The sequence below is a fragment of the Talpa europaea genome (genome assembly GCF_964194135.1).
Source record: "Talpa europaea genome assembly, chromosome: 6".
Taxonomy (NCBI): Eukaryota; Metazoa; Chordata; class Mammalia; order Eulipotyphla; family Talpidae; genus Talpa; species Talpa europaea.
In genome coordinates, this window is record NC_140072.1 from 90,276,973 (window position 1) to 90,299,722 (window position 22,750).

At 40.1% G+C, this 22,750-nt stretch overlaps 1 protein-coding gene across 1 annotated transcript in view; it reads right to left on the bottom strand.

Annotated features, from left to right (window-relative positions):
• TEX26 (testis expressed 26) overlaps window positions 1-22,750 on the bottom strand; it is a gene marked incomplete at both ends in the record, with an annotated part of 32,530 nt that overhangs the window by 4,235 nt on the left and 5,545 nt on the right. Inside the window, 5 exons of the mRNA XM_084234882.1 lie at window positions 2,304-2,465; window positions 4,409-4,585; window positions 13,533-13,686; window positions 15,900-16,065; window positions 22,110-22,191. Of these exons, the coding sequence (XP_084091008.1) occupies window positions 2,304-2,465; window positions 4,409-4,585; window positions 13,533-13,686; window positions 15,900-16,065; window positions 22,110-22,191 (741 nt within the window). The remainder of the gene's footprint in view (window positions 1-2,303; window positions 2,466-4,408; window positions 4,586-13,532; window positions 13,687-15,899; window positions 16,066-22,109; window positions 22,192-22,750) is intronic.

The window sequence follows — 22,750 nt, forward strand, 5'->3', positions numbered from 1 at the left end:
GATCCCTCTCCCTCCTCCTCCCCTGCAGTATGTCTCCGATTTATAATTGTCTGTTTTTACTTTGTTGTGTTTTGTACTGTCATTCTCCCAGTTTTCTTATCCTCTTGTATACTTGCTCAGTTCCACCATAAACCAGCTCTGACTGAAAAACACAGGTATCAAAAATACTGGCAAATGACAAGAGGTTTGGGCAGCCAGAATTCAAAGGAAATCTCTTATTTGCTTGTCATCCATCAGCACAGCTGGTGTTGATGAGGTGGCCATTCTAAAGCCAAGCTAGGAATGAGAACTAGAACCTGTAGGAAGCCCCACATACACCTCAGCCAGCACTAAGTGACAAGACCAGGTATGGGCATTCAGGTCCCTGCCTTAAATGATGTCCTATGTGACCCAGGAAAACAGAAGAGCTATGAAGAAACAAAAGGCTAAGCTGGTCCTAAGTTCCATTGTAAGCTAAGTAAGTTCCATTGTAAGTTCCATTATAACTTAAGGAAAACAAATTATGTTTCCTCATCTGAGTGGCCCCAAGTAGACAGAATTTTTATGTGAAGGATCAGTTTTACTTTGAGAATCTTGAAGAAAGTAGATCTGAATTGAGTAGAGGCTGCCAGAATGCTTTGAGGAGTCTTCAGCTCACCCTCAGGGGACACAGCTAAGGAGTGGATGTAAATGACACACAGACAGAGGCAGAGGTGCCCAGCAGCCACCACAGTTTCCACGCAGACAGAGAAGTGACAGCTCCATCTGCAGTGTGAGTCCCTGGGCAGACGGGAGCATCTGCTTCTGGAACCCAGAAGTACTCACCCTCTAGGGTCAAACAGATGTGGCTCCTAAAGGTTAAAAGGGCACCTTACAAAATGCAGATGATGCTTTCATATATGTGAACCAAAACTGGGAAGGAACACACAGCTTCTGCTCTGCCTCCTGGGAAGATCTGACCAGCAGACCTCAAGGAGCCTCTGAGTTTCCTTTTGACGCGTGAAACTGGCCCAGAGGCATCTGCTGAGAGGAATGAAGCTCCCAGTGGAAAATATAGACTTCTGCCTCTGCTTAATGTGAGGCGAAACATCTGCTTCTTATATTTCCTTGAAACACGATATTCAAACTCTTTTAAGTGCCTTCGGGCTGTCAGTCCTCTGAGGGTGGAAAATACTCCCCCTTTTCCCCTCCACTACAGGGTACCCCCCTTTCAGCCTTGCCTACAGTAGGGTTTCAGTCTTGTGTGGGGCAGAAGATCCAAAACGAAAATTTCAGAGGAGCAATTTCTGATTATGACTAGAGAGGACGGGGCAAAGGGCAGAAATTGGGGACCCAAGGGGGTCAGCAGGAGACTGAGAACAGTTAGAGGATTATTGAGTAGCTGAAAGAAGTCCTGAATTTAAGTCTGACCCTGGGGAACAACGCACATCAGCAACACCCCATAGCCTAGAGCACTAAGTGGGGTACAGAAAATGGTCTACTGTGTGCAGGAAGAAATACTGCAAACTCTATTTAGATTTGCTTTATACTCTATTTAGATTTGCTTTATACTTCCTCTAACTTTAACATTTTCTCTGTTTTTAAATGCACACAATACATTAGTTTAGTGGTATGGGAATTCTCTCTCTATAAAATATCCATCTACATTTGGTGGGCACATGCTTCAAAATGAGGAGTGATCAGGTGCATGGTCGGTAGCTCCCTAGCATCAGGTGCTGAGGGGCAGTTGCTGGAAGAGTTTCATTTCCAACTCATTCTCTGAGTTGGCTTTTTACTCACATGCAGTGAGGCTCAGCATTTGTCCCCAAAACTCTCCCAACAGACTCTCACCACTAGACCCTGAACTGGGATGAGTCTTTGTTTTGTGACTGACATTTGCTCTCTTTGAAAATGTGATACAAGACTCTCATGTATTCTAAAAAAGCCTGTCACAAAAAAGTACTAAACAGGAAATAAAGATTAAACAAAATAAAACAAAACTATGCAAAAGGACAAACACCCGCTAGAGAAATCAATTAACTGTAAGAAAAAGAGAGTCCTCCTGGAGCAATTCAACTCCAGGCAATGCAAGATCAGAAAGGAATGAAAAACGATGAATTTTCTTTTTTAAGTGGAGATAAAGTCATTGGGGCCTCCTTTAAGAAAAATATATTTTCAATGATGGTCGAGTTTTACACAAAACTATGGGATTTTTTTGAGGCAGTGTTTTGTGTGTGCGAACATTTAATTGCAGTGCCTGGAAGTTGGAACAATCTTTGTTTGGTATACAGCAATGGATAATGACCTGCAGATACATTAAACAGTAACTGAAGACCTCATCTTACCTTTGCAGGAAACACTGTGAAGGTACTCTTGGACTTGAGAGGGAGGGAATGCTTTCAAAAGTGTTAAGAAATCCAGGTAGTCTTTCCCATAATCACTTTGGTATATAGTTTGTGTCTTTGTGAGCTCTTGATTCTTCATGTGGCTGTGGAGCACAGAAGGTACTAGGGAAACACAAAATAAGGAAGGGGTGGCTGTCACTGAGCAAGGAATTCCAACCCTTATTTGGTGCACATTCCCGGACAGCGCAGAGTTCAACTTGCAGTTCCATCAACATCCTTGCTGATACTGGCCACTGAGGTGCTGCATGAAGTGCTGGAGCCCATGACTAAGACAGTGCAGAGCAGCTGGGACTCCCAAGCTGCTGCTGTCAGAAGTGGGAATGATTGGAGAGGACAGCCAGAGGTTGCATTTGATCACTGGTTTCTGAAAAGAAGTTCTCCCTGAAAGGGACCCCTCTGCAGACCAGTTAGGATGTCAATATTCACCACCTGCTTAATGAACACCTTCATCGATGTTTCTTTCCTTTTCCTGCCATCTCCTGTACAGATGTGGACTGACATACTAAGGGACCAAGTGTATTAGGATGAGCACTTTGGAAGAATGATATCTATGGTCAGCACTTATTGTTCAGACTAGTAGAAGTATGAGGTGAATGCAAAGCCAAAAATTACTTATATTTATTTCTAAATTTTTGTTTAACTGTCATGGAATTATCATGAAAAAAATAATGAAGACAAGATGTGAGAGCATAATTTCTATTCCTTACCCAATCTTTATAAACTTTAAGGACACTTAAGTACCGCTTTCAGTTACAGATGTCCCCTGTAAAGGAACCACTGGCTAGATGGAGGGGCCAGGTGGATGAGGAGACTTGGAGACTTGAGGGTGTGTCCTGAGAAGTGTACTGGTAGTGTCTGGAAATGCTAAGTGGAGAAGACTTAGAAGGCATGTAATATGGTTTTCCTTGAATAATGGATTTATTTTAGTTTATTTTGTAGGGAGAAGTAGAATCAGTGGCTAGAGATTTAGTGAGGAAGATTCCAGTTATTAAGGATTTTCCAACAGTATCTAAGAAGTAAGGAGCTGCGTTGGGGGACAGGTACTCCCGTAGGAGTTTAAGCAGGGCTGATATCACCTCTTGGCAAGAATTTGATAGAAATTTTCACATGTGATATGAGGACCTAGACAAAGTAACTTCTAGGTTACCTTCTAACCTCAAGATCCTAAGCTTCTATTTGTGATTTTTGTCTAAAGTAATACTTGATCCTAACTCTGTGCAGGAATAAATCACGATTTCACAGAGACATCAAATTATCCTCTTAACTAGTATCCTGAAGATAGCTTAGTCATGGACTTTTATTTTTTAATTTTTTAAAGATTTATTTATTTATTATTTATTATTTATTTATTTATACAAGCACTGGGTACAGTCAGAAGCACGGGAGGGTGAGAGAATTCACCAGCACCAGAGCGTGGAGCAGAACAGACAGACTGACAAAGTACACTGCTGAGGGGAGCAGCAGGCACACAGGAGAGATCTGCGGGCCAAGTGGGACCCTCGCCTGGTGGCCAGGGATCGAACTGGTGCTGCAGAGGCAGCTTCGCAGCCCAGCGCTCAACTGCTGAGCCAACAGGGGAGGCCCCGGTCATGGACTTTTAAAACATCTGTCTAAAAAACAAGGGGAATCGGGATCATAAAAGAACATTTTAATTGAGTGGATGCCAGATCTGAAGATTCTTGTGTCACATGCATAAATCTCAGTGGATAATTGACAAGTCTTCTTTGACTATCATCGATTCTCTTCTTCTGCCTTTTATAGCAGCTGAACCTTTTACTTTAAAGGGGGAGAGTGTTCCCTAATCCCGACACGGCCACACACATGCAGAGAATGTACTCATTTCAAGGCACAAGCAATCAGGCCTCATCTGAGACTTACTGTTCCTTGTGTTTGAGGGTAGACACCATGGTTTAGCTGCTGTGCAAAGACCACTGCCTTCTCCATGACAGTTCTAAGGGCTCCTGCCAAGGTCCAAAGCATCGGGAAATCTCATAGCAAGAGGGCAGAATCTATGAAGTTGTTTTAAAAACTACAGGCGTACTTACCTATACCCCGAGAAATATTTGGAAGGCTGGAGTAGCATCCATATCTGAAAGCGAAATCCTGAAACTCAGGAATTTTAGCTGGAATTTGGTAGTTCCGTCGAAATTCGGTGTCTGCAGGTTGCGGAATTAATGTTTTCCACTCTGGAGACATCTGAGATCTTTGCTTAATCTTCTCAGCTAAGGGAAGGGTAGAAATAGAAGGCAATAATTATTCTTTATAAGTTATTTCTAAAAAGCATTATATTTTCATTCCATTTTGCTTCTGGCAATAGCATCCATTTTATCACACTAAAACCCACTCTTCTTTTACTTAGAGGTATGGCCAATGTACTTTTTGTGGATATTTCAGTCAAGAAATAATTTTCTGCTTTATCAAGTCAAGAAGTATATGCTGAAATTATTACAAGCAGTTTCTAATGAATATATTGTGTGACAGTTACATGTGTCCTTTTGTTCTGCTTGGTGTACATAGAAGACATTGTCCTCTCCAGTAGGTCTGCCCATTCCTTGGGGCTGGGGTGGGGAGCAGGCGGAGGTATGTTAAGTAGGGCTAGGGTTCCGAGAGAAAAGAAAGGACACCAGTTAAATTTGATTTTCAGATAAATAATGAGAGATAAATAAGGATTTTAGGGTAACCACATATTGTAAGTATAATTATTCATTATTTATTTACTATAAAGTGTTATTCATATTTAGCTGGATATCCTTTATTTTTATCTGCTAAGACTGGCAGCCCCAGATTGGGCAGTCCATCTCATACCCATCACCTGGAAAACACTTGAAGCTTATCCTTTACTTAAAATAACCCTGCTAAGAAATAGTCACTAAATGTATAATCATTACATATCCATGGAGCAACGACTAAATATCAGGTTGCACACACACTACCAGGTCACAGAGAAAAGTGTCACAAGCCATCTCACTGAGAATGAGTTCATTCCTAATTCTTGTTAGTTGAGAGGCACATCATAAAGCACCAACTTGATTCAGGACGAAGGTGTTTTAAAAAAAAAAAAATGGATTTCATGAGAAATATCCACACAGCATAAATTACTGTTGATGCTAAACTCAATTCTGTTCCAGATTAGTTTTTCAATGGGTCTTTTCAAAATTTCAAATGTAAATTATACAGTAAGCAATACGTGAGGTCATCTACTGGCACCCAAGAGCATTTTCACATTGACTTTTAAAAAATGGTCTCTGTCTAGACCAGCACAGGGAAGAGGGTTTCACTGCACGTTGCCTTCTAATTTATATGACTCAGGAGGAGAGAACGATGTACTCAGTAGCTCTCAGGGTGACCTCAAAGTGCCTAAGGAGAAGGCAAGGTTATTGGGGGGAGGAGGAACCCCAGGGTTCAAAATCAGGACATTGCTTAAGATATTTTGGAAAGTCATCTGTTATTATTTTCAGTAAGCAGCATCTGTAACTTGTTTTTTTATAAGTTACCAATTTTTTTTAGGAGAATAGCAAATTACCGTTGAAATACTTGATGCATATATTTACCCCTCTGCCCTAGAGCTATTCCATTCACAAATGTTTTCAGTTCCTATGTATATTCTGTGCAAGGTTAAAGATAACTAAGTTATTGACTTACATTAATACAACCTCAAACTGGTATAATTAGAAGGGTATTTACAGGATGAACAGATAAGGAATATAGTATCTTTCAAACATAACACTGGAACTTAGGTTCTCACATAGAGCTATACATCGGAATTACCTGGGATAGTTTTTCCAAAATATACCTGGTGAGCCTTGTCTCAGAGATTGGAGATCTTTGGAAGAGAGATCCAGGTACTTATGTAGCAAACCAGCTTCCATATGCTTAAGAATCCCTCACTCAGAGCTTTGAAAAGGTACTAGGGAAGCCCAGAGTGTAGTCAACTCTGTTAAGGGAAGGAAAGACAAGAACCGAAAAGCAGATACAGGAAAGGATATACTTTGACAATGGGTCAACACAGACTCAAAAAGTATACAGCGCGGTTATGGAACGTGGTTTAGCTGGTGGGACTGTGAAGGACTCAGGACAGGGAGGAGGAGCTGCGGGTGAAGCGGGAGAGGTAGGTTTAGAAGCAGGCTGGGAAGGTTCTGCACAGACCAAGATGGAGCAGAATAGAGGAGCAGCAATTGGAGATGAAGACCCAGAGAATATAGGAATAAGGACTTACTCTGAGTTCCTTTGAACATAAATATTATGTTATTCTTCATTGATCCTTAGTACTTAACACAGTAATAGGTCTCATTAAATATTTATGAAATTAATGCGAGACAAAAGAAAAAATTAGAAACATAATCGCTACGGATTAGCAATCTAAACCACACTCTAGCAACTGCCTGTGTGATATATACTTAAAGTATTTCTTAGTTTTTCTCAACTTATGCCTTTATTGCCTTTATAAAATTCCATGTTAATGAGTTCCTTCAGGTATTATTAAAAAGAGAACTCTTGATACAAAGGGATCTAAACCAAGGCCTGAAGTTCCCGCAGTCATATTGAAGTATTGGCAGATAAGACAACTGTGACTAAGAGTGAACCTGTCCCAGTGCCAACCACACCTCCAGGAACTGGGCCCCTGTAAGGTAAATAATTTTCAGGCTTTTCTGCCCTCCCACCATTAGGATTGCCACGTCTGATGATGGGTACCTGCATTTTGTTACATTGTTAATTTCAGTCATGTTGTTTACTTTTGTGGGCCATGGCTGCAGTATTGATATGTTAGCCAAGAGAAGCAGAGGCAAGAGAGAGAACAGGAGACAGAAGGGGAGAAAGAGCACTTGAGAGCCCAGAGTGAAGACTTGCTGGGGGCTTGGAGGCCTGCTGGCCTCTTGGCCCCCCTGTTGCCCCTGACTGCTGTGTACCTGGTTGCCTTACTACATGTAAAATCCCAATAAAAACCTGAAAAAGCCACCGAGGTCTCCAGGAATCTCCTTTATGCATCTGGTCCAATCATAGAGATCCTGCTCCATCCCTTCCTGGCACTATAGCCCCTCAAGGGAGAACCTCTGCTCCTCAGGAGCTCAGCTCCCACTCCCTGCTGATTTCTTTTGCATTTGATAATTATGATACTATACAAGAGTAGTTATAGTCCAAAGAGGCCCATTGGAGATGAGATACAGTGTCTGCACAAAGGTCTAATCCAAAAGGAAATCTCAGCAAGGACTATTCAAAACCACTAGGATCACTGGCACCTAATCTATAGCCAAGTGAGAACTAGTTGTGCTGTCTTTACCTGCTTGTAGTGCCAGGAAGGCACTGAGCAGGTTTTCTCTGGCCCGGCAGACGGGTAAAGGAGAGTCCTGAAGCTCTCAGTGGCTTTTCTCAGGCTTTTATATATAGTGCAGCAATCAGGTACACGGCAGGCAGGAGTGCTGGGGGGGCCAGGAGGCCAGCAGGGCTCCAAGCCCCCAGCAAGTCTTTACTCAGGGCTTCTCTCCCTCTTCGGGCTTCTTTCTCCTCTCTCCTCTCTTCTCCTGCTTCTTCTTCTCTTGGCAGCTGATATATCAATACTGAGCCATGGCCCACAGAAGTAAACAACACAGCCTACAACAATGTAAGAACTGCAGGTGCCCCATCAGGCAGGGCTATCCTAATGGCAGGAGGGCAGAAAAGCCTGAAAACCATTTACCCTACACTGCTATTCTATTTCATCAAAGTCTAGTTCTCCAAGTCTGTATGTGAAAACTAGCACCTTTTTAATGCTTCTCATTCACTTCAATTCAGTAGTGAGGATACAAAGATAAGACATTGTGACTGTGCTTCAGAAGCTTAAAGTATTGAAGATACAGATACATAAAAAGATAATTACAGAATTATGGCGTCAATGTGGTAAAAGAAGTAAGAGGAAGTTCTGGGAAACACACCTGAGAGGATCAGAGAAGACTCCTGGAAGAGAAATGAGGCTTACAGTTACACTGAAATGATGAAGTAGACAAAGGTCAAAAGATGGAGGGGAGAGGTATGCCATAGGGAAAAAGAAAAGCGCAAAGGGTGTGGGTGTATGTGCAGCATGGGTCTGGAGGGGGAAAGCAATGGATCTCATAGCTTGGAAGATGGCAAGGGAGGATCTTAGAGAGGTGGACAAGGGCCAGATTACATAGGACTCTTGTTAAGGTGTTCAGCTTTTTTTTTTTAAGTTTTATCTATTTATTTATGCACACAAGAGCTGGGGTACAGGTCAGAGATGTGGGGGGGGGGTGAGAGGATTCACCAGAGACAGAGTAGAGAACAGAATAGGCAGACTGACTGTAGAGGCTGTGGATTGCTTCATAGTGCAGTGCTTAACACCTTGCACCACCAGGGAGGCCTAAGGTGTTTAGCTTTTATCTGGAAGACAATGGGAAGTCACTGAAGTGTTTGAAGGAGGCAGGTAAAGTTTGCACATCTGGAAACAGTATAGCCAGTGGATTAGAAGAAACTGGAAAAGGAGTTGGGTCCAAGGTCATCCAAGGGAGAGACCTTGGCAGCCTGAACTAAGGTAGTGGTTGTGGGGAGGGAGAGACGCAGACAGCATTAAAAAGTTTAGGAAGGAGTCTTGGGTATTTATCTGCACGTGGGGAAATAGCAATTTGCACATGTTGAAAGGTCAACTTTGATTGGGAGGTCAAGACATATTTTAAGAATGCTGACATTTCCGATGCTTTCCATGAAACTTAATGTATAGAGCTGCAAGCATGGAGGTCTTTTGATTTTATACCCAACTAGCTTCAAAAAGCATACTTTCATGTATTATTTGCATCATGCAGCAAATATTTAGAGTGCTTCCTATACACTATGCATTGCACTAAACCCTGGATGGATAAAGGCCTTTGGAAGCTTACTGTGCAGCAGAGGAAAGAACAAAACAAAGATAACAAAAGATAAGAATTGGCAAATGACTATAAAATGCAAAGTTCTAGAAGGAAATAAACGGTGGCAGCATGCTGGTCAGATCAAAGAGTAAGAAACATCTCGCAGACAAGGTGACATTTAAACAGAGTGACAAATGGAAACCACAGAAAGACCTGGGAGAACATCATTCTGGCATAGGGGATAACCTAAACACTGACCAAAGGTGAAAAAGCAGTTGACATCTTATAGAAATTAGAAAAACGTCCACATGACTGAAACCTGGTGAATGAGGGAGCTAGAATGCAGAATGATGAGAAAGCAAGCAAGGACCAAGCTCACCTGGCACGACTTATGAATTAAGACAAGGAAATGGAATTAGTGTTTTATACAAAGTTCAGTGGGATGCTAGTGAAAAGAAACAGTAGAATAATATTATCTGATTTAGATGTCTAAAAGATCAGTTAGTTGCCCTGTAGCAAAGGCAATGGAGGGGACATAAATAAAGTATGTATGATATAGCTAATGTAGGGAGGTTAGTTGACAGGGAAAAGAATAGGTCATAAATTGGAATCCCTCTGAGACTTCTACTCAATCCCCAAATATATAAAATCAGGGATTCAGGAGAGGTTTGGGAAAGAGATACAACTGTGTTAATCCTCAGTAGAGATGCTCTGGAAAGGAATCAGGTGCTCTAAAGAATTCAAATTATTAGAGGTCAAATAGAAAAAGGATCAGAAAGAAGACATCAAAGAATAGGGAAGCCCGGCGGAGTGTGGTGTCACAGAAGCCCAAAGGTAAGTGTTTTAAAAAAGAGCAAACAGCCAACAACATTTAATGCTGCTAGAAGGTCGGGTAAGATGCAGACAGGAAAATGTCGCTGACAGTCACTGGGGCCCTTGGCATGGGCACTTTCAATGACATGATGGGGGCAGAGACCAGGTTGAAAGGGATTAGAAAGTGAAGAGGTTAATGGTGCTTCCCACGAAACCCTGTGGGAAGCACCTCCTTCCCCAAACTTCATCAGAATAATAGTTGAGATGTTAACCCATATTTAGAAGATGGAAACCAAGTGGAGATGAAGCAATTGATTTAACAAAGTAGAGGAAACTAAAACTAACAATCTGCAGAGGGGGCTAACAAAAAAGTGAATTCATCCACACTACAGAACCCCAACAGGTTGAAATTTAGAAGTAACACCTATAGTGGAAGGCAGGTAGTGAGGTTGTGGGCTGAAACTAAAGAGTTTGGGCGAAAACGTGGATACATGGTGGTTTCCTTGATCACCTCCTTAGCCTCATATGCACTCATACAACTATCCCTTCCTAACCAGGAATTCTCTGTAGAACTGAACCAGAGAAACTCTGGATTTAGGGACACCAGGCACAATTAAAGGTAGGTGACTTGAGATACTGGACTAGAAAGAGAGGGATTCAGTAAGAGTCCGTACAACAGGAAGATCCAGTTCCCTCCCTAGTCCTGCTCTCAGAATGTCAACTGCCAAATGTGTATCTTTCACCTAAGTCAAGCACCAGCTAACAAGTTCCATCTCTATATGTGATTTCCAGTCAGATTTGAGTGACACCCTGGTAGGTTTTGTGGACCTTGAGCTTCATATTTTGGGCATACCTGATGGAGGACAAGAACAGAAAGACTGGAGGGCCTCCCCGGTGGCGCAGCGGTTGAGCGCTGGGTTGCGAAGCTGCCCGCAGCCTCTGCAGCCCCGGTTTGATCCCCGGCTGCTCCCCGGCCATCGGAGGAGGATCCCGCATGGCATGCAGGCCTCTCCTGCCGCCTGCTGCTCCCCTCAGCAGTGTACTTTGGTCCTTCTGCCTGCTCTGCTCCCTGCTCTGGCTCTGGTGAATTCTCTCACCCTCCCGCACTTCTGACTGTACCCAGTGCTTGTATAAATAAATAAACAAATAAATCTTTAAAAAAAAATTTAAAAAAAAAGAATAGAAAGACTGGAAAGGAGGTGCCCCACTACCAGAACCTGACTCACAAGGAGGTGGGGGTCGAGGGGAATAACATGACCATTTATTTACCCAGCTGTAGTGGTCGTGATCCTCAGGCACCAGTGCTTTATCACAAGGCATGAGACCCAAGCAGGATCAGATGCTACAGGGAGTAGAGCACAGACCCGAGGGTAAAGAGATGGTGATTGGGCCCATCCTGGAATCTCTGGTCCCTTCCTGGTTTTGCCTAGTTATTCCAAATCAGCAACAAACAGGCCACTCCACGGAGGAGTGACCCCTCCCAAAGAGAAGAGGACTATATCAGTGCAGTCTCTGCACAGGCTCAGTGCAGCTCTCCCGCTGCCCACCTGTGCCTATGCAGGTGCTTCTTTTCACCAACTCTCTCCCTCTACAGGGCAGCAGCCTTCTGCCTGCCTGTGACCTGCACCTGTCGGGACTTCTCTTCACTGACCTCCCTCAGCAGAGGCCGCTCTCCTCAATGTCACCCGCCCGCAACCATGCAGGCTTTTTCTTTGCAAACCTGTCCCTTTCCCCTTCCCTAATAAACCTATTTTTTAAATATGACTAATGTCTCCATCTCATGGAGAAACTCGCCTGGGGAACTCACCATGTGCCGCTGAAATAGGAGCTCTGGTGAAACCTTTCCCAGAGTGAACCCAAGGACCCGCAACTCTACAAAACCCCATCACACCCGCTTTAAGAACACACGGAGTATGATTCAATTTTTATTAATTTCATAGGAAATCTGCCTTTGCTCCTTTGTAAATATAAACAGAAAACAAAGTTTTTACCAGACCATTAAGACTCTCAGAGAAAATAGAGCTCATGCAAGAAACAGATGAAAACAATGAAAATAAAGTATAACAAAGATTCTAAAACATATGACGATTTTTGCATCTATAGAAGAACAGAATGCTGCTTTAAAATAATCAGAGAGAGGAAGAAAAGGGGCTCAGAAATTGAAAATATGAGAGCTAAATTTAAAAATTCAGTAGAAGAGTTAAAAAGCATTTTTTTTCAAAAAGAAAATTTCTTTTAACAAAAAGAAAGATATTAGGAGAGAAAAGATAAGAAATTTAAAGGATCAATCAGACAAACAGGAATCTCAGAAGAGAACAAAGAGATGGAGAACAATAGTGAGGACTACGCTGGCAACAGTTCCCAGAATGAAGGACGTGAATTTCTAAATTGAAAGGGCCCTTGATTGTTGGACATGAGTGGCAAAAAATTCTCACAAATGCATACAATTGTAAACTTTCAGAATGTCAGGAATAGAGAAGATCTTAAAAACTTTTCCAGGAAATAAAATGATACTAAAGTTCAGGCATCAAAACAGCATTAGTCTTCCACATAGAAATCCTGGATACTGGGAAACATTGGAGGAATACTGTCTGAGGGAAGATTGCCATCATATCCAGCCAAACTATCAGACTAGTGTAAAGAAGAAAAAAGGACATTCCTAGAAGAATGCACTCAAGAACATTCCTCCACACACTATTTCTTTTTCTTTTTTTAAAAAAAGATTTATTTATTTATGTATACAAGAACTGGTGTATAGGCCAGAGGTGCAGGGTATGAAAAGATTCATCAGAGCCAGAGTGGGAAGCAGAACAGGCAGACTGACTGAAATACACTGCTGAGAGAAGCAGCGGGCTAGACAGGAGAGGTCTAGGAGATACCATGTGGGTATCTCCCTGGCAGGCCAGGAATCAAACCTGTGCTGCTGTGGACAGCTGTGGACAGAGGCTGTGGACAGCTTCACAGCGCTGCACTCAACCCACTGTGCCACCAAGGAGGCCCTAAGGATATATTTTTTTAATATGAAGGATCACATAAGAAGAAATAGTTCAAAGGATTAAAATTGGTTGCCAAAGGGAGCAGGACTAGGAGTGGAGAGAGGTGCTGTTATTTCATTGTACATTGTTATTTCATTGTACATTTCATTGCAGGTAACTATAGTTAAGTAGATACATGCATTCGTTTAATTAAATTAAATCAATGTTTTAAAATAGCAAATGAGCAGTTAAGAACTGGAAACAGGTATAACTCAATCCCATCATCTTTACATGGCTAATTTGTCTCATCCTTCAGGCTCATCTTTTCCTGACCTCTCTCCCCTCAGCACCTTATGTAAGTACCCACTGCACCCGCATTTCCTACAGAGTGCATCTTTTATACCGCATTCTTCTTGTTTACTGAATCACCTTCTTCCCTGTCTACACTGTGAGTTCCTTGAGGAAAGAGACTGCATCATATTGCTCATTCCATCAGTATCAAGCCTATGCAGTACAAGGATTAGGAAAACACTAAACATGCTTACCTTTTGTTCTGTCCACAAAGTCTCTCTTAGTGTGGGAAATAAACTGATTTGCTATTGCCTTCTTGACCTCTTCCATTGAAGCATCAATTTTCCAAGGGAAGTAGTTCTTGACTGATGCTGATCGACCTCGAGGTAGTGTCCAGAGAAAGCAGTCCTATGACAAACACAATTTTCAAGAAAATCCTTTTGGCTTCAAGTATTGGAATGCAGAAAGTGTGTGTCTCTGTGTACATGTTCTTTTGAGTACTTTACATCGGCTACCACAGCACAGTTTTGATAGACGCAGGAGCCTGTCAACAGGTCTCATTGGATACCCAACTGTAATGCAGGTACCCAATCATTTCTTTGACTTTAACATTGGGCCCACAAAAATGTGATTGCAAAGAGCTGTGCCTGCAACCAGACATCTCTTCCAGACAAGAACACATGAATTACAGCCCTGGCCAAGGATCAGATAGTCACTTCTTCCCCTTAAGAGCCCTCTCCTCAAAGACAACAACCTCACTGCAGAAGCCTCAGCAGCATCCTGAAGGAACTGAGAGGGTGGGACCTCTCTCCTCTTCACCTCCAAAGAGACTTCATAAAACTTGAAACCTCCATTACCTCTTCCATCTTCCCTCTCTCTTGACTTTGCTTCCTACTTTCCTGATAAAACCACATGAAGAGACCCTCCATGGCCTGCCATTATGTTTCAATGGGATTGAAGGGTAGCCGAGGTGCTCCTAGATGGCTCAGTCCCCGCCCATGGCCTTCAGGCGCTCCAGCACATCACCCCAACAATTCTTATTTTTCTTTCACAACTTCTATTTCTTTCTCTCTACTGGGTCATTGCCATCAATATCAAGCTTGCCTTCATTTTGCCAATCTTAAAGAGAAAACACTCTCTTTACACTAAACCCCTCTAATTACTCCTTCTCACCTGCCCCTTACACTGGAATTCCTCATAATAGTTATAGGCACTCACTGTCACAAATCTGTCTTTTAAGTCTCTATTACTTTCAAGTTCCACCTCCATCCTTTCCTTTCCCTTCTAATTTCTCTACTGAAGAAACTAAGCCTTTTGATGTATAGAACTTTCCATAATCTGGATTTTATTGATTATATATTTACTGTGCTGTGTGCCCTGTATTTCTTGCTTGTTGGAAACTAGATCCAGAGACTGACTTAAACTTATTTGAGAACCCATTGTCAAGATGAGAGATGGTGTTTGGAAAGACTGTAGGAGGAGATATTGTAGTTATTCCTCTGGTATGACTGTGTTAGCAGCTGTTGCTACTCGATGTCTAGGTTAATTGAGTCAAAGTGTGATACTCTATCATTTCTTTTCCATTTTTTTATTAGTTAGAATATCTTTATTAAGAGACATATCCTCTCAACTATAGTTTGGTTCTCCAGTGCCATTGTTCATAAAGAAAAGACAGGAAACAGTTGATCTTTTTCCCTTATCAGTTTTAGAGATAATAATGAGCTTCCTACTTTCTCTGAAAGTGTCCCAATTTCTTAAACAGAACTCACAGATTTACACATATTTGATGTGTTTCAAAGTATCACATATATTATCTATTGAAGACAGGCACCTCTTCAATTTTGACATGACTGTAGTAGTTTTTGATAAGCTTTTTTTTAAAAAAAATTTCTATTTTAGAGAGTCAATGGAATGATAAAAGGCCTGTGGTTTGAAAATATATAGTACCAAGTGCAACTATTTGTACATAGCTGTTCATAGCACCATTATTCATAATAGCCAAAAGACAGAAACAACCAAAATGCCCATTGTCAGATAAACAAATTAGTGTATATGCATATAATAGAATATTACTCAATCATAAAAAGGAATGAAATACTGATGAAGAATACATTAGTCTTTATCCTAAGTGAATATTATCCTAAGTGGAAGAAGTCAGATATAATAGGTCACATTTTGTCTGATTCTACATATGAAATGCCCAGAATCTGTCATCTATAGAGATAGAAAATGGATTGGTAGTTGTCCGGCTAGAGGAGAGGGGAGTGGACAATAATTTCTTAATGGGTATGGAGTTTATTTCTGGGACAATGAAAGTGTTTTGGAATGAGATCGATGTGGTTGGAGAACATTAGGAATGTACTAATTGCCAGTAAGTTGTTTATATTAAAATAGTTAATTTTTTGTGTGAATTCCACTTTAGATATAATTTTTTGTAAATTTAGGAGATAGGGAGAAGTAGATAGACAGAAATGTGAAACAGTTGCCAAGAAATAGTCTCATAAGAATCATACTGTAGAAGATGAAGGACTTTTTGATATAGATTTTAAAAAAAAAAACCTTTCATTCCTATGGGTTTTGATACAGTATTAAATTCAACAGGTATGTAGATATTATCTTACTTGAATGTAGTGAGATTTGTGGTTCTTGATTCCTCTTGAAGTCCCAGGTTTGATCAAATCTTCTTTAGAATATGATTTCCAAACATACTCATCATTGTACTGTGTCTGATTGGGAATAGGATCGCTAAGTGAGTATGTATATCCTAATCTTCTGATACTTTTTTGACTATAAGAAAAGACAGTGGAAATTAAAGGGTTAAATACCAAATCTCAGGACTCTACACATGTCAATTGATTTTACTCATGACAGTTTTTTAAAGATTGGCTAACTTAAAACTTAATGTCAGAAATAAATTAATTCCCAGGTTCCTCCAAGAAGAAGCAATCCTATATTTTAGGATGGCTCTTAACCAAAGTATGGGAGGCCTTAAATCAAATATAAAAGAGCAGCAATTTGAAATATATTAAATTTCTAATTTTTAAGTCCTAAGTCCTCTACTCTACATACAGTACTTCAGTGTAAATGGATTTTTTTCTACAGAAATATTCCAGTTAACAAAAGGGATAAATAAAAATATTAGCATACCACTGGTTTGCAAATTCCTAAGGTAAGGACCAGCAGTTGCTAACCATAGCTCAAAAAGAGAGACGGCCAGATGTTATATGCTGTGGATGAGCATTTACACCACTGTCTATTAGATATTTTTGCCAAAATACCCAACCTGAGTCAGAAATCTTTAGAATTTCAGATTACAGGAAACACACGAAAAGAGGAAAATCAAGAGCAGCAATGCTGCTTCAGCAAAGAATGTCTCAAAAAAAAAAAAAAAAAGAGAGGAGGAAGGAATGCAACATGCAGACCTAATTTAGATTGTTTTGAATCAGTTGCTTGTTTTTAATTATAAGATAATTAAATAATTAAATAATTGGGGGATTTGATAGAGAATTGGCTATTTGATATTAAAGAAATGGTTTTTATTTGAGATAATATCACTGTTATATATTATTAGGATGTCCTTATTTTTTAGAGATACAGAAAAAACATATAGAATTGAAATGATACATTGATTGCCTGGAGTTTGCTTCAACATCATCCTGTGGGAAGGCTGCGTGGAAGTTATCCATGAAGTGCCTGCAGGTTGTCGATTATTAAAGCAGCGTGGTAACTGGATACTCATTGTATGTTGTATGTCTACAATATTTCATGTTGACTACTTTTAAAAAGAGGGCTGGATTCAGTCCTAGTTATATCTGCAAGAAACCAACATCCAGAGAGCGGGATACATCTGGGTGATGGATTATTTTACTTGTCATCCAGATGCGTAGGGTCAAGTGGGACTGTGGTCCTAAATCAATCTGTGGTAATCAAAGGCACACGAAGATTTTCCAAGAGGAACACTGCACAAGAAGCTTTAGCAGAGTCGATGTTCAGACCTCCATTTCTCAGCACACTCTTTCCCAGCTTGCATCTACCTAAGAGCAAACCTACACGTCTATCTGGGTCCCTTCTCTCCCTTCTGCAGTTCACACAGGGTTTCACTAAGTGCATTTCACTCCAGCATGCAAGCCTCCAACCTCTGGAAGAGTGCCCAATAGAGGGAAACTTTGTCAGAGTGGCTTCAGGATAGTTGCTTTGTAACCCAAGTCCCACACAAGTGCCTTGGGCTTGTCACACTAGGTCTGATGCATATTTCTGAGGGCACGAAGCCAGGCATGACAGTGAGGGGCTGTGTGGGGTGTTCTGAATGTCACTACCTCAGTAGTCCCACATTATCTTAGGTTTTGCTTGCCACTGCTTCCTTTACCCTGGTCAACCATGGTCTGAATATTATATCCAATAGGGTATTTTGGGGAGGAACACATTCACATAACTTGTTATGATATAAAATTTTATGATTGTTGTTAACTTCTTACTGTGCCTAATTTATAAATTAAACTTTATTATAGTGTGGACTAAAAGAAGAAATCTACTGTCTGTTGGAGATGTCTGTGCTCTGAAAACAATGCAGAACAGCTACAGAAGCCTGGAGGCAGTGGGAGATGTTTGCTGTGAGGAAGCCTGTGGCCAAATTAATGCAAAAGCCCTGGGGCCAAGTCTAACACCCCTATCCCCCTTCCAGATGCAAGTGGCTACAGGAAGGAACTAGAAATGAGCAGCTGGCCACACAGTCTTCCCCTCACATCTCAGGAACACTCTAGTATTAAAAAAAAAAAAATCTAAGCCTTGATGCTTGCACCTTCCCCCACATGGATAATATCTGACTATAGGGTAAGAGATCATTTTACATTATACACAGCATCCTCCTTTATCATGAATGAAGAATGCAAACAGATGTCTGCTTTATCTCTGTTACGGAATTATGTGTCCTTTCTGTGCATGTAGCCCAGCTACACAAATGGTGATATAAACTGGAACCAAACCTTTGAAGAATGAGACTGGCACTCAGAGAAATCTGAAGGCTGTCTCCCTGAATTTGCTCTGAATATCCTCTTTAAAAACCTTTTTTGAATTGCTTCACAATGGTGAATATTTCAGTCAATAACAGCTATGTATGTATAAGAAAATCATAGGATATATAAGGTTTGTACCCTCCACAGTTTCAGGCATCCATTGGGGGCTTCCAAGGTATCCTCTGTCGATAAGGGGAGACTACTGTACATTGTGTGGTGATGTGACTGAGGCAATGTCTGGTTTTCCATCTAACAATTACCAAGTGTACATCCTTCTTCAGGGAGAGGCCTCTGAAGGGAGAGCAGAAAACATGGAATGGCTGAAATGACCCTTTCCCCATGTATTTAAAGCTAACCGTTTTTCAACTTTTTAAAATTAAAACATTTGTTAAGTCTCTGGGACATGTCATTTGCTGGAAAGAAAAATATCTCTGAGTCAATGAAGCAGCACAAATTGGCAACGCAGACTCTTTTAAAGCACCTGGAATCTAAGATTATCAAGTTTTTAAAGATCTTGGTATAAAACTGACTGGTGATAAAAATCTTATGGTATTTTTTAGATTTTGTATTTATTATTCAATAGGTATTTAAATCTTTTTTAAATCCACCCAGATTATGAAATACTCCCATTTAGCCAGTTCTCATTTTATCTTACCTATGAAATATGTAGTCAAACATGAAAATATATGCTAGATTGTCAGAACAATTAATTTTTTAGCATATATAATATTAATTTCATTAAATGCATAGTAAATGTTTGATTTTGTGTATATAAAAATTAATGAAATTGTTTCTGATTTTTATATGTAACGATTAAATTATTTTCCAAAGTAAAGTACCAAAGTTCTACATGAGAACATTTAACTGAGGAACTTCATCTTTTAAAATTACATTCCTCACTTTACAGACAGCACACACATTTTAACTACAACGTTTCATTGCATTTTTTGTATTACTTGGATATAATTAATCTTATTAGACCTGAATCTTTTTATACTTCTTGTCTACATTTAATAATCTTTCCTAAAATATTCATTGCATAAATTATTAGTAGTTTTCATAATACTCCTTAAAACACATATTAACATTTACTTGAAATAGAAGCATAGTCATATTTTGTCACAGGAAGTAAGTTTAACTCTACTTGTTGGTTTGACAACAGAGACTAATTTTATCACTAGATAAACATGATGTAAATTGCATGAGTTAAATCTTCAACTCCAAGGTTTTGATAAATACATATATATATTTTATAGAGGCATGTTTTATTTATTTATTTATTTGTTTGTTTGTTTGTTTTGTTTATACATGCACTGGGTACAGTCAGAAGCGCCGGAGGGTGAGAGAATTCACCAGAGCCAGAGCGGGGAGCAGAGCAGGCAGAAGGACCGAAGTACACTGCTGAGGGGAGCAGCGGGCGGCAGGAGAGGTCTGCGCGCCATGTGGGACCCTCCTCCAGTGGCCGGGGAGCAGCCGGGGATTGAACCCAGGGCCGCAGAGGCCGCGGGCAGCTTCGCAACCCAGCGCTCACCGCTGCACCACCAGGGAGGCCCTGATAAAAATATATTTAAAGTACTTTATGATAAGAGCATTTTGTCAAAAATAAGATTGGACTGGAAACATTTATTGAAATTAATGTTCCTATTTTCCTAAGTCCTTTTTGGTTATATAATATCAAACAAGTTTCCACCAAGTGAAAGTGTAACAGATGTAATTTAATAGTCATTTGTAAAGATGTGCCTTTCTGAGAAGTATACTTCCCAGAAAAACATGAGATAGGGAATAACTCAATAACTGGATGACAAATCATCTAATTGTTTATTTTGAAAAAATTGAAGAAGTGCCCAACCAAGTTGTCAGCTGATCAGTTATTGAAAATCACCTTGTAATTTTTGGCATAGAACTCAGAAAGAGTTCGAACTATTGAGTGACAATGCGACATGAAAACTCACTTCGTTCACATCTACTTGTTTATGTGAAGAAGGCCTCTCAATGTTAGCATGTATAAATTGAAAAAAAAAAAAAAGGAGCAAAAACCTCTGATGCTCAATGTGGTCTTAGTCCAAAAACAATGACATTCAAAACTGGATACATAAACGGAATTAATTGAAAACAAAACAGCCCCATTTATCTCATTAAGATGTGTTTTTAAAAATTTACTTTTTGTCTTTTATAGTTATTTACATTTGTAGTAAAATTGCTTTGGCCAGCAGTATACTAAAAATAATTGTGATAGCTCAATACTTAGGGTCATATAACATGTTTAAAAATTAATTTCAATTAATGTACTGAAACACTTGTAAAGAAGTACAATGGAATGATCAATAAATTGCTTTTAAACATATTACCTCAGGGTAAAATTCAGCTGAGGAAGTGGTGTGGGAATAGGCATTCAAGAAGCACTAGGAATGAAATAAATTATCTATTAAAAGGTGTGTTTCTGTATTTTTTTAAAGGATCATTGTGTTCTCAATTCGATCACGTGTTTAAATTACCCATTGGTTTTATTTAAAGAAATGACTCAATAATTTTATTTTAAAATATCAATATTTAGGGTGGAATGGGAATTTTATCTTTTGCAGCTATTTTAATTTAAAACTTTCCTATGAAGAGAAAAAATGTGAATTTATAGACCACTGACCTAGACTCAGTAAGCACCCATGTGTTTTTGGCTTTCAGCCCAAAGGTTTCTTTCTTTAGACTGTGTTTCTGTCTGGGAAGCTGGTATAATCATTACTGTCAGATGATACATCTCCTGGTTAAGGGATACAATGCAACTCAGCGGGATACACAGTAATTCGGAAATCAGAAGCCTTGCAGCCCCTGCACTTTTTTGGAAATCTGTCATATATTGTGCTGTGGGGAAAATTAATGAAAACATTTTAAGTAAGTCTTTTGTGCTAGTCACTGCAGTGCTTTCATTCTGTGCTCAGAGCCACCACCATGGGGCTGCGTCATCATTTCCACTTCACCAGCCATAAATCTGAGCACAGGTAGCTTGTTACTTGCCTGAGGCACAGAGATGATAAGGGTTAAAGCAGAGAGCTGAGTAAGAACCCACCCTTGTCTGACTCTGCAGCCACTGTCTCCCAATACTTCATCTGACTTCTCAATAACTTGAACTTCTAAGGTGAAAAGATCCTCTTTATTGGAAACAATTCACAGAGTAAACACAGGTTAGTGAAGATGCCCCATGTTCATTTCCCATCACAACTGATCCAATGAAAGACGGCATGGCTTTCCTGGTCCCACTCTCCCTCACCCCTCCCGGAGCTTAGAGGGGCATCCACTGGATGGAGGCTACCACGACCCTCAGTTCAGATGGAACTGGAGAAGTTACAAGCCTAGTTGCGTTAGCAAACAATGAATGGAGATGTGGGGGTAAGGAAGGAAGGGGATTGCACCTTCCTTCAGCTTCCAAGACTAGTATTGATGATGGAAGTGATAGCATTCATTCATTCAATTGTCATTGACTGCCTACTACTATGTATCAGGTAATGGGTTCAATTCATACACAGTGTTTTAGGCAGTGCAATTCTATTGACATATATGCTGAAGCTATTATAAAGCATGATGCATGCTTTATAACTTTATGAAGAATCCACATTAATTTCCCTAGTTTGGAGGTTTGGATACTGTTGGAAGGGGGATCTCTCTTTGATGCTCGGAGGAGAGCTGCACATGCCATAGGTCCTAACTGAATGCATTTTGTGTAAGCCTTCTGTGATTATTTTTTTTATTGTCTTTGGATTCTGAATAATAGAATACAGGTGAACAGATTATAATGTGTAAATCAACCTGACTCAAATAAAGATCTACCGAATCAAGGCAGGCACTGCTCCTGTCTTGGGTGTGAATGCAGTCTTCATCGTGGTGGCATAGGAATCCCAGTTGGTATCACCTGCTAAAGCATAATAGAACAGTTTTAAATGTGGCAAACCAGCACAATTTGATCAAATGTTGTTTTAATAATTACAATGATTTTGCCAGAGAAAAACATTTTGGATCAGATTTAGAGTCTAAAGGAATAAAGGGAAGCTTGTGCCTTCTATTAGGAGAGAGGGAAAGCTCAATTTAATTTCTGAGTTTCCTCCCTTAGTAAAAGCAGGTCTCTTATTTTTCTCAAGAATACATACATGCTAGTTTTCTCTAAAATTCTTGTTCAAGCAATGCATAAAAATAGAAAGCAGAAAGTTCATTTGAAATCCTATCATTGAAAAGATGCTCACTATTAATGTTTTAGTGACCAGCTTTTCATGTATCGTATTAGACATATTGAACATATGAGGTGATTTTATACAGCAGGGCTCATGTTTTACATGTCAAGGTTTATCCGGGACACCTATTCCTTGGTTCTTCCTCTCTGTATTATCACTCTCCTTTCCTCCCTACACCATGTTAACAGCTGTACCTTTTACTTTTACACCTGCTGCTATAATCACATGTAGGTTTATATATGC